At 38.6% G+C, this 12,436-nt stretch overlaps 1 protein-coding gene and 1 non-coding gene across 2 annotated transcripts; one reads left to right on the top strand and one right to left on the bottom strand.

Moving 5' to 3' along the window:
* Nucleotides 1-9,058: 9,058 nt before the first annotated feature.
* On the bottom strand, nt 9,059-10,591 carry LOC133833134 (uncharacterized). Its single transcript, XM_062263390.1, has one exon. The coding sequence runs from the start codon at nt 10,589-10,591 to the stop codon at nt 9,059-9,061; it is 1,533 nt and encodes a 510-aa protein (XP_062119374.1).
* Nucleotides 10,592-10,679: 88 nt separating this feature from the next.
* LOC133833512 (small nucleolar RNA R71) lies at nt 10,680-10,786 on the top strand. Its single transcript, XR_009892889.1, has one exon. It is a non-coding gene; the product is annotated as a small nucleolar RNA R71 (small nucleolar RNA).
* Nucleotides 10,787-12,436: the final 1,650 nt, after the last annotated feature.

Raw genomic sequence — 12,436 nt, 5'->3', positions numbered from 1 at the left:
GGGATTTCTTCAAGAGCTGAAGAATGGTCTCTGTTTCGGGGTTTGGGGGTTTCGGGTTGGGTTTGAAAATAAAGGGAGAGAGAGACAAAAGTAAAGTAAAGGGAGGGAAATAAATTGGGTTTCGCGCGAAACATGTGCCGCGTATATGAAATAACCTCTAGCGACGATTTTTTTCATGTCGTCGCTAGAGGTGTAGTCGCTTCAAACTGTTATTCTTGTAGTGACATGACACTCTCTCCAGGCCCGATGAAAAATTCCTAGACCTGGAGGACTATCGGGTCAAGAAGGCGGGAAGACTGCTAGGGTGGTTCGCGGGACGTGGCCTCACTTGGAGACATCCACGCCTAAACCAGGATAATGGATTACAGAGGGGAGACTACTCTCCGAGGAGCTTTGGGCGAGCTCTACAGATCTTTACCATCTCTCGAGAAGCTTAATTACTTCTCTAATGAATGACACATGTCCAATGATGAAATTACGGACAACAGTTAATTTTATTTGAAAATGCTGATTTGAAAATAATATTTTAACATTTTAATTATTTGAGTGGTTTGTAGTTTTGCAGCTAAAATGGAGGTGGATCCCATTTGTTTTAGGCATTTGTAGAGAACAATGTTTTATGATTTTCCACTTCTATGTGTAAAAGCTATCTCATTTTCAAAAACTGATTTTAGGTTTGTTTTAGAAAACCAATCAAATATCGTCTTGGCCCATTTATATGATAAGTATTCAAAAACTTAAAATTCTATTTGAATTCTCAACCAATCACACCATAAGTTTTTGGTTGTTCGGTTTTGGGGTATTGAGGAGGGAAATGAGAAAAGATAATTAATTTCACATCCATTGTTAAACCTTTTTTATTTGTTGTTTTGTTTGTTGTGTTTTCTACATTATAATTTCAAAAACCAATTTTTATTGTTGCCAAATAGAATTATAAATCCAATTTGGTTATTACTTAGCTGCAATTCCCTTGGGTACGATCTCACCTGTGTGAGTTACTACTTGTATGATACGTGCGCCAAAAACTTGTTGCGATATTTTTATTACACGCAAGTGCACGTATCATATAAGTAGTAACTCACACAGGTGAGGTCAAACCCAAGGGAATTGCAGCTAAGTACTAACCAAATTGGATTTAAATTTCTATTTGGCAACAATAAAAATTGGTTTTTGAAATTATAATGCAGAAAACACAACAAATAAAAAGGGTTTAACAATGGATGTGAAATTAGGAATATGATTTCAATTGCTTTGATTACCCAATTGATAACACTAGTCAACTATTCTTCTTCCTCCAATGAGATGATAGATTATAAAATCACCTAAACTCTTTTCAGATCATGTAGGTACTAAATTGCATTGTCAACTATTGCATCTATGAGATAGTACAACAAACAATTCACATTAAGCAATAATCTAAAAGTCACATAAGCTATGCGAATACTTTCGTTTCACATCAAACACCATGTTTATTCATTTAGAGCATTCCTAATATTCACTTTTCAAATTTCATATTAGGACCATGAATCATGCTTAAGGTGATCAATCTCAAACATGTATTGAGCACAAAAATGAACAAATCACATAAACAAGGAAGAAGGAATAATCAAATAGCTTTAATCCATGGAATAATCTCAGTCAATATCCATCAAATCCCTAAATAGGAGTTTAGCTCATAATCTCAGTATTCATATCCATAATCAAACTAAACATAAACAATAACATAGAAAATTAAAGAAAAAGAGAATGAAACTAGATTGGGAATTGCCACAGATCGCCCACGCTTGCTTCGAGCTTCTTCTTCTTCTTCTTTTCTCCACTTGTTTATGTCTCCTGCCTCTAATTCACGTTTTTCTCCTGTCCCAATCGCATTAGAAATCGTAACCCTAAATTATCCCCCCTTGAATTAACCAAAATGCCCTTCATTTAAAAATCTGTCGAATTTCAATTTCCAGCAACCTAGAGCGGTCGCACTCTACAGTAGCGAGGTCGCTCTACTCTCTCAGAAAAGTCATTTTTGACAACTTTACTAATTTTTGTGCTTTTTGGCATCTTTTTCATTCTAAATCATCCCAATCCTTCAAAACCTGAAAATAAACAAAAACAACACAAAACAAGCATAAAATAGAACAAAACAACCCTAAACCTCTAAAATACTTCCTAAGTAGACACACTAAAACAAGTACAAAACTCGCTAATCAACTTCCCCCAAACTTAACCTTTACTCGCCCTCGAGTAAAGAACTCCAAACAAACCAAAAAAAAAACTAAAACAACTAAACAAAGACAAATCAAATTGATAACGACAAATCAAGCCTCCAAATTATGTTTGTCATGCTCATATAGTTTTCAGAAAATCCAGCCATCGTGATAATCTAGAATTTCGATCAAAACATTTCTTCAACTCACTCAATTCCAAACAAATATATGTTCGCCTGATCATTATCAATAAATAACATGCATTTGAATCTATTTAAACCTACCAAATTACTCACCACAAACCATCAAATCTTATTATCTCATATGCTTGCATCACTTACTACTTTCCACTAAGATAGACAACACATGCTCAAGAATCAATAGGGCTTTTATAGCTTATAACGATAGGCTTAGGCATGGGTAGACGAGATGTCATTTAGGCTCAAAATTACCATAAGCATACAAACCATACAAAACACACTTGATATCCACATTACAGTTCACAAACAATCCCAATATTTCCTTTTTCCCAAGATTGAGATAATTCACACTTAGATTTTTTTTTTTTACAAACTACACTCCCCCAAACTTGTTTTTTATTATATGTTTAAAATGAGTGTAGTTTACTTTCAATATCTTTTTTTTTAAAAAAAAAAAACAAGAAGTCTCAATCTTTTTATTTATAACACTCCACAATACACCATATTACAAAACCAATCCCCCAATCATCATTCACTTGTATGCTCACGGTAATCATTCAAGGGAAAGGAAATATAATAACATGTTTAAAGTAAGCTCAAAATAGGTGTCAAAACAAAGAATGTAACATTAGACTCAAAAAGGACAACTAGGGATTAAATTAATCAAGGTTGGCTTGAAAGGCTCAATCGTTAAAAAAAAAAATCGCCTAAATCACCTTCCTAAGTATGCATTATCTATGATTTCGCCTCAAGTAGCAAGCAAGCAAGTTCTAAGCATAATCATCCATCTTTCCTTAAACCAAAATTAGGCAAGCATAAATATCATCAAATGCACGAGATTTATCTAAAAATCTTGATCAAGCTCTCACATATTTAGATAGACCCAAGAAACTCAAAGAAACATTCGACCAAGCACACATATTTTTTTTTCTTCAATTTTATGGCTTTCATTTCATCCAACTATACAAGCGATCCATTCAATCATTATCATCAGCTAATCATCATCAACTTGATTTTTCAGACACTCTAAACACCCTAAACAAGACACACTAGCACAAGACACACATAAAAGACAAACACTCAAACAACAATAAATTCCTGTCCCCCAAACTTAATCTAAACATTGTCCCCAATGTTTTAAAGAAAAGCTAAGGAAAAAGAAACTTACCTGACAAATCAAACATCTCACGACGAAGGACCCTCACCACCATCTCCCTCAGGTGAAGGATAACCAAAATACGGTGGCTAAGGAAACTGGGGCAACTGACTAGTATCAATGCCAAAATGTGACGGAAAGGCCTGCTGGTATCCATGTTGGTACTGAGCCATATTCACACTCCATAAATGATGTTCTTGGAAATTGAGCTCCAACCTACTCATCCTCTCTTCCAAAGAATAGGAAGAAAGAGGACGCCTAGGTCGGGCCTGAGACGAAGTACCACATGCAGAAACAACACTAGGAGGACCAACTGTTTTGGTCTTGTTAATAGTAATTGTGTCATAAATCACAGGAGTCAAAAGCTCCTCAGTCTCATGAAATTCAACCCCAGCTTGCAAGCACAAACTCGTTATCAAACTGGGAAAATATAACCCCACATTTTGATTGAATAATGAAAATTGTATTTGTGAAGTTATAATCCTACCAACATCAATAGTCATGCCAGATAAAATAGAGTAAAGCAGCACCGCCTTATTAGTATTTACAGTAGTCAAGTGACCACTAGGTGTCACATTCGCACAAAGGAAATTTAACCAAACTCGTTTCTCTCTAGTTAACAAGTTAAAAGGGAATCCTATTCTAGTTTGCCCATGATAAGTCCATTGAGTCTCAGCTGGAGTCAAAGCAGTCAAAATTCTATCCCAAGTACTCTCCTCACACAATTCATTTCTCAAAGCTTGATACTCATCATTGTCATTTGTGGGCAACCTAGGGAAATCATTAATTATTTTTCTGTCAAAATGGACAGTTTTCCCTCTAACTATGGCCTCCCAAGTATAATCATTGTCAAAAGCAGCATTGGCATAAAACTCTCTCACAATTGGTATCACAGCAGAAATAGGTGGGGAACAAAAAAATTTCCAATGGTGAGCGTTAATGACATTGACATACTCTGCAGGAACAGTAAACTCTCCATCAGCATTGGTTGCAAATCCCCTCTCCTGAATTAAACTCCTAGACTTTTCAATTTTATACCTAGACTGAGCAGGGGTAGAAGTAAATCTAGGATCAGTGAATTCAGTGTCAGGTTCCTGAGTTTCAGGCACTTGTTGTTGTTGTTGTTGTACTTTTTTACTTCTTTTCTTAGAAGGAGCCATATCACAAAACCAAAATAACAAAGCACTGGAACACAAAGGCTACACTCAACAACAACAAATAATCACTACGAAATTGACAATTATGGATGCACCAACAACAATTTTCAATGTGAAAATGTATGCAAAAATAACCAACTTGAAACAATACCCAAGCACAAGCAAGTATATTATGACCAATAATGCCCAAATAGAAACTCAATTTGATCTCTAATGCACCAATTCTTCACATGGAACAAAACCTCTCAAATTCATGCCCTAGAATAGTCAAATGCAAATTTCCCTCAAGTTTCAATGAAATTCAACTAACCAATTGATAGGAATTCACAAGCATCACAATAATTTCATCAAATTCAATCCAATTTCATGAAAACATTAAGAAATTCGAAACCCCCAATTGTTAGGTCAAAATTTCCCCCCAATTTTTTTTTTTCAATTTTTCATCAAGTTACCAAGAGAAATCCTTGAACCCATGAACATTTAAGTACATGATCATCATTAAGCACTTAGAATTTGAAAAACAACCAACAATCTCAGCCCAAACAATAAGAAATTCAGATTCTATTATGGAATTTAATGAAAACCAAGAAAAGACACAAAATTCATATGAGTAGGACTAACAATGGAGGATTACATTAATCTATGCTTGTAAACAAGAGATTAATTCAAGAAAACATACCTTATTGTGACCTTAGTGTGGAACTCGGATGAAGGGAGTGAAAAAAGAGAAGAAGAGAAAAAAATGAAAGAGAAGAGAAGTAATTTGAAGAAAGTGAAAAAAAAATCGTGTTTTTTTAAAGTTTTAAGCACCCTGGTATGCTCCAGCGTGGTCGCGCCCCTCCTGGCGCGGTCGCGCTACCATCCTCCAAAGCCACGTAAGTGCGGCGTCGAGCGTGGTCGCGGCAGTCATAGAGCGGTTGCGCTACTGCTCTTGATTGCCCTGACCCTCTGTGAGCGCGATCGTGCCCTCCTGGCGCGGTCACGCTAATGGCCTCGATTGGCCTGGCTCTCTGTGAGCGCGACCGCGCCCTCCTAGCGTGGTCGCGCTAATGGCCCAGATTGTTGTTTTTTTTTTCATTACATAAAAAAAAACTACATAAATAAATAAATAAGAAAAATTAAAACTTAGAATGTCTCAAACTGAACAAAAATTACTGTAAAAACTTGGGGTGCCTCCCAAGAGCACTGTCGTTAACGTCATATAGCCGGATGCTGATTTCCTCTTTACTGCAGCGCCAAGAGGATGGCGGACTTGGCTTGATCAAACTGACCACCCAAGTAGAGCTTTAACTGCTGACCATTTACTTTAAACTTGCCAGTCTTTTCACTTGTTACTTTGACGGAGCCATAAGGAAACACTTGTAAATACCGTGAAAGGACCAGACCATCTCGATTTCAGCTTGCCCGGAAAAAGTTTCAATCTTGAATTAAAGAGTAATACCTGCTGACCTGGTTGAAAATCCTTCCTGACAAGGTTCTGGTCATGCCACTTGTTAGTCCTCTCCTTGTAAATCTTGGCGTTCTCATAGGCTTCATTTCTAAACTCCTCCAACTCGTTCAATTGCAAAAGCCTCTTCTCACCAGCTGCTACCAAGTCCATGTTCAAGGTCTTCATGGCCCAAAATGCTCTATGCTCAAGTTCCACTGGAAGATGACACGCTTTCCCAAAGACCAGCCTATATGGTGATATACCAATAGGTGTTTTGAAAGCTATTTTGTATGCCCACAAAGCATCATCGAGCTTCTTAGATAAGTCTTTGCTCGAACGCTGTATCGTCTTTTCCAAGATTAACTTAATTTCCCGGTTAGAAATCTCAGCTTGTCCATTACTCTACGGGTGATAAGGTAATGCTTTTCTATGTCTAACTCCATATTTTGCAAGTAACACCTCAAATTGCTTGTTACAAAAATGACTCCCTTCATCACTAATAATAGCTCTAGGAGTACCAAACCGGGTAAAAATGTACTTTTGGAGAAAAGTAAGAACTGTTTTACCGTCATTAGCATGAGTTGAAGCCGCTTCCACCCACTTAGAAACGTAGTCCACAGCTAGCAAAATAAACAGATTGTTGTATGATGACGGAAAAGGACCCATGAAGTCAATACCCCACACATCAAACAGTTCCACTTCTAAAATACCAGTCAAAGGCATCTCGTTCCTTCTTGAAATATTACCAGTCCTCTGACAACGGTCACATGCCTTGACAAACTCATGAGCATCCTTAAAGAGAGTTGGCTAGAAGAAACCACTTTGTAGAACCTTTGCAGCAGTCCTTGTCCCACCAAAGTGACCTCCACACTGCAAACTATGACAATGATTCAGGATAGAGTACATCTCCTCTTCAGGCACACATCTTCTGATTATCTGATCGGCGCAGTGCTTGTAGAGGATTGGCTCTTCCCAATAATAGTGCTTTACCTCAGAAAAGAATTTTTTCAATTGTTGTCTTCTCATGTCAGGAGGTGTGATGTTTGCAGCTAGAAAGTTGACATAATCAGCAAACCATGGAACCATCAAACTTTCCTTTAAAGTAAACAACTGCTCATCAGGGAACTTATCATTTATCTGGACTTCCTTCATACTCTGACTCTCTTCTAACTCCAGTCTTGACAAATGATCTGCTACTAGGTTCTCGGTACCCTTCTTGTCTCTGATTTCTAACTCAAACTCTTGGAGGAGAAGGACCCATCGAATTAGTCTTGGCTTGGCATCCTTCTTGGTCATAAGGTATTTGATCGCCGAATGGTCTGTGTACACAATAACCTTATTCCCAATTAAATATGGCCTGAACTTGTCACAAGCGAAGACTATGGCCAACATCTCCTTTTCAGTAGTAGCATAGTTCAACTGAGCATCATTCAAGGTCTAACTAGCATAGTAGATGGTGCGAAAAACCTTGTCAACTCGTTGACCCAACACGGCCCCGACAACATAGTCACTTGCATCACACATCAACTCGAGCGAAAGCTCCCAATTCGGTGCAATGACCATAGGTGCCGAAATCAATTTTTCCTCAAGAGTTTGAAAAGCCTCCATACACTCCTTTCCAAACTCAAAGGGAACTCCATTAGCAAGCAAATTAGACAATGGCTTGGAGATCTTTGAGAAATCCTTTATAAACCGTCTGTCGAAATTGGCATGACCCAAAAAGCTACGAATCCCTTTTATCGAAGCTGGAGGGGGCAAATTCTCAATAGTAGACACCTTGGCTTTGTCTACCTCAATGCCTTCCTGTGAGATCTTGTGTCCCAAAACAATCCCTTCTCTAACTATGAAATGACACTTCTCCCAATTAAGCACCAAATAGGATTCTTCACATCGAATCAATACCAGTTCTAAGTTCCTCAAACATTGGTCAAACGACGAGCCAAACACTGAGAAGTCATCCATGAAAATTTCTATACAATTCTCAACCAAGTCAGAAAAAATAGCCATCATACACCGTTGGAAAGTTGCTGGTGCGTTACATAGCCCGAATGGCATTCTTCAGAAAGCAAATGTGCCATAAGGACATGTAAATGTCGTTTTCTCTTGGTCCTCTGGTGCAATGACTATTTGATGATACCTGGAGTAACCATCCAAAAAACAATAATACTCCTGACCCGCCAATCTGTCTAACATCTGATCAATGAATGGAAGGGGAAAATGGTCTTTCCTTGTTGCCTTATTGAGCTTGCGGTAGTCAATGCATATTCTCCAACAAGTAACAATTCTTGTTGGAATTAACTCGTTCTTTTCATTCTTTACTACCGTCATTCCCCCCTTTTTAGGTACTACCTGAATCGGACTCACCCACTTACTGTCAAAAATTGGGTAAGCCACCTCTGCATCTAACCACTTCACCACTTCCTTTCTCACAACTTCATTGGCGGATTAAGTCTTCTTTGGGCATCTATTGTTGGTTTGACTCCGTCCTCCATTAAAATCCGGTGCATAACAGTAGAGGGGCTGATCCCCTTGATGTCTGCCAAAGTCCACCCAATGGCCTTCATGTACTCTCTCAAAATTCTCAACAATTTTTCAATCTCCACATCAGAAAGTGAAGCTGAAACTATAACTGGAAGTGTCTTGCTTTCACCCAAAAACTCATACCTCAGAGGGTTAGGAAACACCTTCAGTTCTAATTCCGGGGGCTTCTCAACTGAGGGCAATGACCTTTTTGGCACTGCCCCAAGCTCTTCAAAGTATTTCCTCTTCAATGGCCCATAAGAATTAAGCCATTTTGCGTACTCCATAGCTTCCTTTCCATCTTGATCACTAACCTCATCTTCAACCAAACTCAACTCAAGAGGTTCATTTATCATTTTTCTCTCTTCTACTAAGTTACCCATTACATCAACCGAAAATCAATTATCACTAGCTCCAGGATAAGTCATGGCCTTGAGCACATTGAATACAACTTCTTCCCCTTGCACTCTCAACTTCAACTCACCAATCTGAACATCTATAAGTGCTTGGCCTGTTGCCAAGAAGGGACTCCCAAGGATGATGGGAACATTGCTATCCTCTTCCATGTCAAGAACTATGAAATCGACAGGAAAAATAAACTTGTCTACTTTGACAAGGACATCTTCAATTACCCCTCTTGGATGTGCCAACGAACGGTCAGCTAGTTGCAAAGTTACAGTTGTGGGCTTGGCTTCTCCAAGTTGCAATCTCTTGAAAACTGACAATGGCATCAGGTTGATACTAGCCCCCAAATCACAAAGAGCATTTATTCCCTCAATTCTCCCAATAGTGCACGGTATTTTGAAACTCCCAGGATCTCTCAGTTTAGGAGGGAGCTTCTTTTGCAGTATAGCCCTACACTCTTCTGTAAATGCCACAATTTCAAAGTCCTCCATCTTCCTCTTCTTGGACAAGATGTCCTTCATGAACTTGACATAGCTCGGCATTTTCTCTAAGGCCTCCGCAAATGGAATGTTGATATGCAGTTTCTTTAATACTTCCAAGAATTTAGTAAACTGCTTGTCCATGTTGTTCTTACGGAGCCTTTGGGGGTAGGGAGTCTTTATGTCATGCTCAATACTAATTGGTGGCGAAGCTTTTTTTGTTGGTATGCCTTCAGTAGCCTTCTTCTCACTGTGCTTCTTTTCCTTTTGTGCCTGTGCCTGTTGATCCTGACCCACTTCTTCAACTGACTGCTTCTCACTTGGTCCCTCATAATTCTTCCCACTTCTTAACGTGATTGCCTTGCAATTCTCCTTCGGATTAACTTCAGTGGTGCTAGGCAAGTTACCTTGGGCACGATTAGCCATGAGAGTAGCCAATTGTCCCATTTGGGTCTCTAGGTTTCTAATAGAAGACCTAGTTTCAGCCATGAATTGGTTTAGCACATCTGACTGAGCATTAGAATTTCCACCAAAATTTTGTTGTTGTTGATGATGAGTAGGCGGTTGAGGTTGTTGCTGCGGCCTAAATCTCGGCTGAAAGAACCCCTGTGGCTGTTGTTGGGATGACTGTTGTTGGTTTGAAGATTGACCTTGCTGATCATTCTTCCAAGAAAAATTGGGATGATTCCTCCACCCTTGGTTGAAGGAATTGGAATAAGGGTTGTTGTTGCTCTGTCGAGGAAAATTCCCAATAGCTTGAGCTTGCTCCATGGGCATGTTGTTTACATTAGCATACTGACACTGTTCATAGGCATGAGGGCCCCCACATACTTCACACAAAGTCTGGGCCTGTTGCACTGGAGCTGTTATTATATTGCCTTGCAATTGCTTAGTCAAGACCTCAACTTGAGCAGTCAACTTCGAAATTGCATCCACTTCATACAGACCGGCCACTTTCCTTGAAGAGCTTCTTTCACTTGACCATTGCTGATTATTCATGGCCATTTCCTCCAACAAGTCATATGCCTCATTGGCGCTCTTTCTCATAATCGCACCACCAGCTGCTGCATCAATGAGTGTGCGAGTAGTACCACACAACCCATTATAAAAATTATGGACTAGCATCCATTTCTCTATTCCGTGATGCGGGCACTTTCTTATCAAATCTTTGAATCTCTCCTAAGCTTCATAAAGGGCCTCATTATCCAACTGATGAAAATTATTAATCTCTCATCTCAACTTAGCTGCTTTAGCTGGAGGGAAGAACTTGGAGAGGAACTTCAGTGCTAGATCATTCCATGTATTGATTGAGTTAGGTGGCTGAGATACCAACCAACTCTTAGCTCGCTCTCTCAGAGAAAATGGGAACAATCTAAGTCTGATAGCATCATCACTAACTCCATTCATCTTAAATGTCTGACAGAGCTCCATGAAGTTAGAGAGATGCATGTTTGGGTCTTCAGTGGGTAGTCCCCCAAACTGGACTGTGGATTGAACCATCTGAAGTATGGATGGCTTTATCTCAAAATTGTTTGCATCTATGACAGGTGGTCTTATACAAGACTAGACCCCTGTCATTGTTGGCAACACATAGTCCCTCAAACTACGGTCGGGTGGATTCTGACCATTAGCCAGGTCTTCTACGGCACCCCCATTATTACCGTTGTTGGCCATAACTTCCTCTTGCTCAATCCTTTGTACTACTCTTTCCAACCTTTTGTTTCTTCTGTTCTGCCGGCAAGTCTTCTCTATCTCAGGATCAACAGGCACTCTTGCAGCTGGTCCTTGACGTCGCATAAACCAATGGTACCTGAGATGAGACAAGAAGAATTGGACACAAACAAGTTAGCAAAAAGTGAAAAGAAAACCAAATTAGAATTTAATCCAATTAACGTAATATCAACTAAACAATTCCCTAGCAACGGTGCCAAAAACTTGTTGCGATATTTTTATTACACGCAAGTGCACGTATCATACAAGTAGTAACTCACACAGGTGAGGTCGAACCCAAGGGAATTGCAGCTAAGTACTAACCAAATTGGATTTATATTTCTATTTGGCAACAATAAAAATTGGTTTTTGAAATTATAATGTAGAAAACACAACAAATAAAAAGGGTTTAACAATGGATGTGAAATTAGGAATATGATTTCAATTGCTTTGATTACCCAATTGATAATACTAGTTAACTATTCTTCTTCCTCCAATGAGATGGTAGATTATAAAATCACCTAAAATCTTTTCAGATCATGTAGGTACTAAATTGCATTGTCAACTATTGCATCTTTGAGATAGTACAACAAACAATTCGCATTAAGCAATAATATAAAAGTCACATAAGCTATGCGAATACTTTCATTTCACATCAAACACTATGTTTATTCATTTAGAGCATTCCTAATATTCACTTTTCAGATTTCATATTAGGATCATGAATCATGCTTAAGGTGATCAATCTCAAACATGTATTGAGCACAAAAATGAACAAATCACATAAACAAGGAAGAAGGAATAATCAAATAGCTTTAATCCATGGAATAATCTCAGTCAATATCCATCAAATCCCTAAATAGGAGTTTAGCTCATAATCTCAGTATTCATATCCATAATCAAACTAAACATAAACAATAACATAGAAAATTAAAGAAAAAGAGAATGAAACTAGATTGGGAATTGTCACAGATCGCCCACGCTTGCTCCAAGCTTCTTCTTCTTCTTTTCTCCACTTGTTTATGTCTCCTGCCTCTAATTCACGTTTTTCTCCTGTCCCAATCGCATTAGAAATCGTAACCCTAAATTATCCCCCCTTGAATTAACCAAAATGCCCTTCATTTAAAAATCTGCTGAATTTCAATTTCCAGCAACCTAGAGCGATCACGCTCTACAGTAGCG

Source organism: Humulus lupulus, chromosome 4, assembly GCF_963169125.1.
Source record: "Humulus lupulus chromosome 4, drHumLupu1.1, whole genome shotgun sequence".
Lineage (NCBI taxonomy): Eukaryota > Viridiplantae > Streptophyta > Magnoliopsida > Rosales > Cannabaceae > Humulus > Humulus lupulus.
The sequence above is the reverse complement of the archived record's forward strand: the minus strand, read 5'-3'. Positions and strand labels throughout refer to the sequence as shown.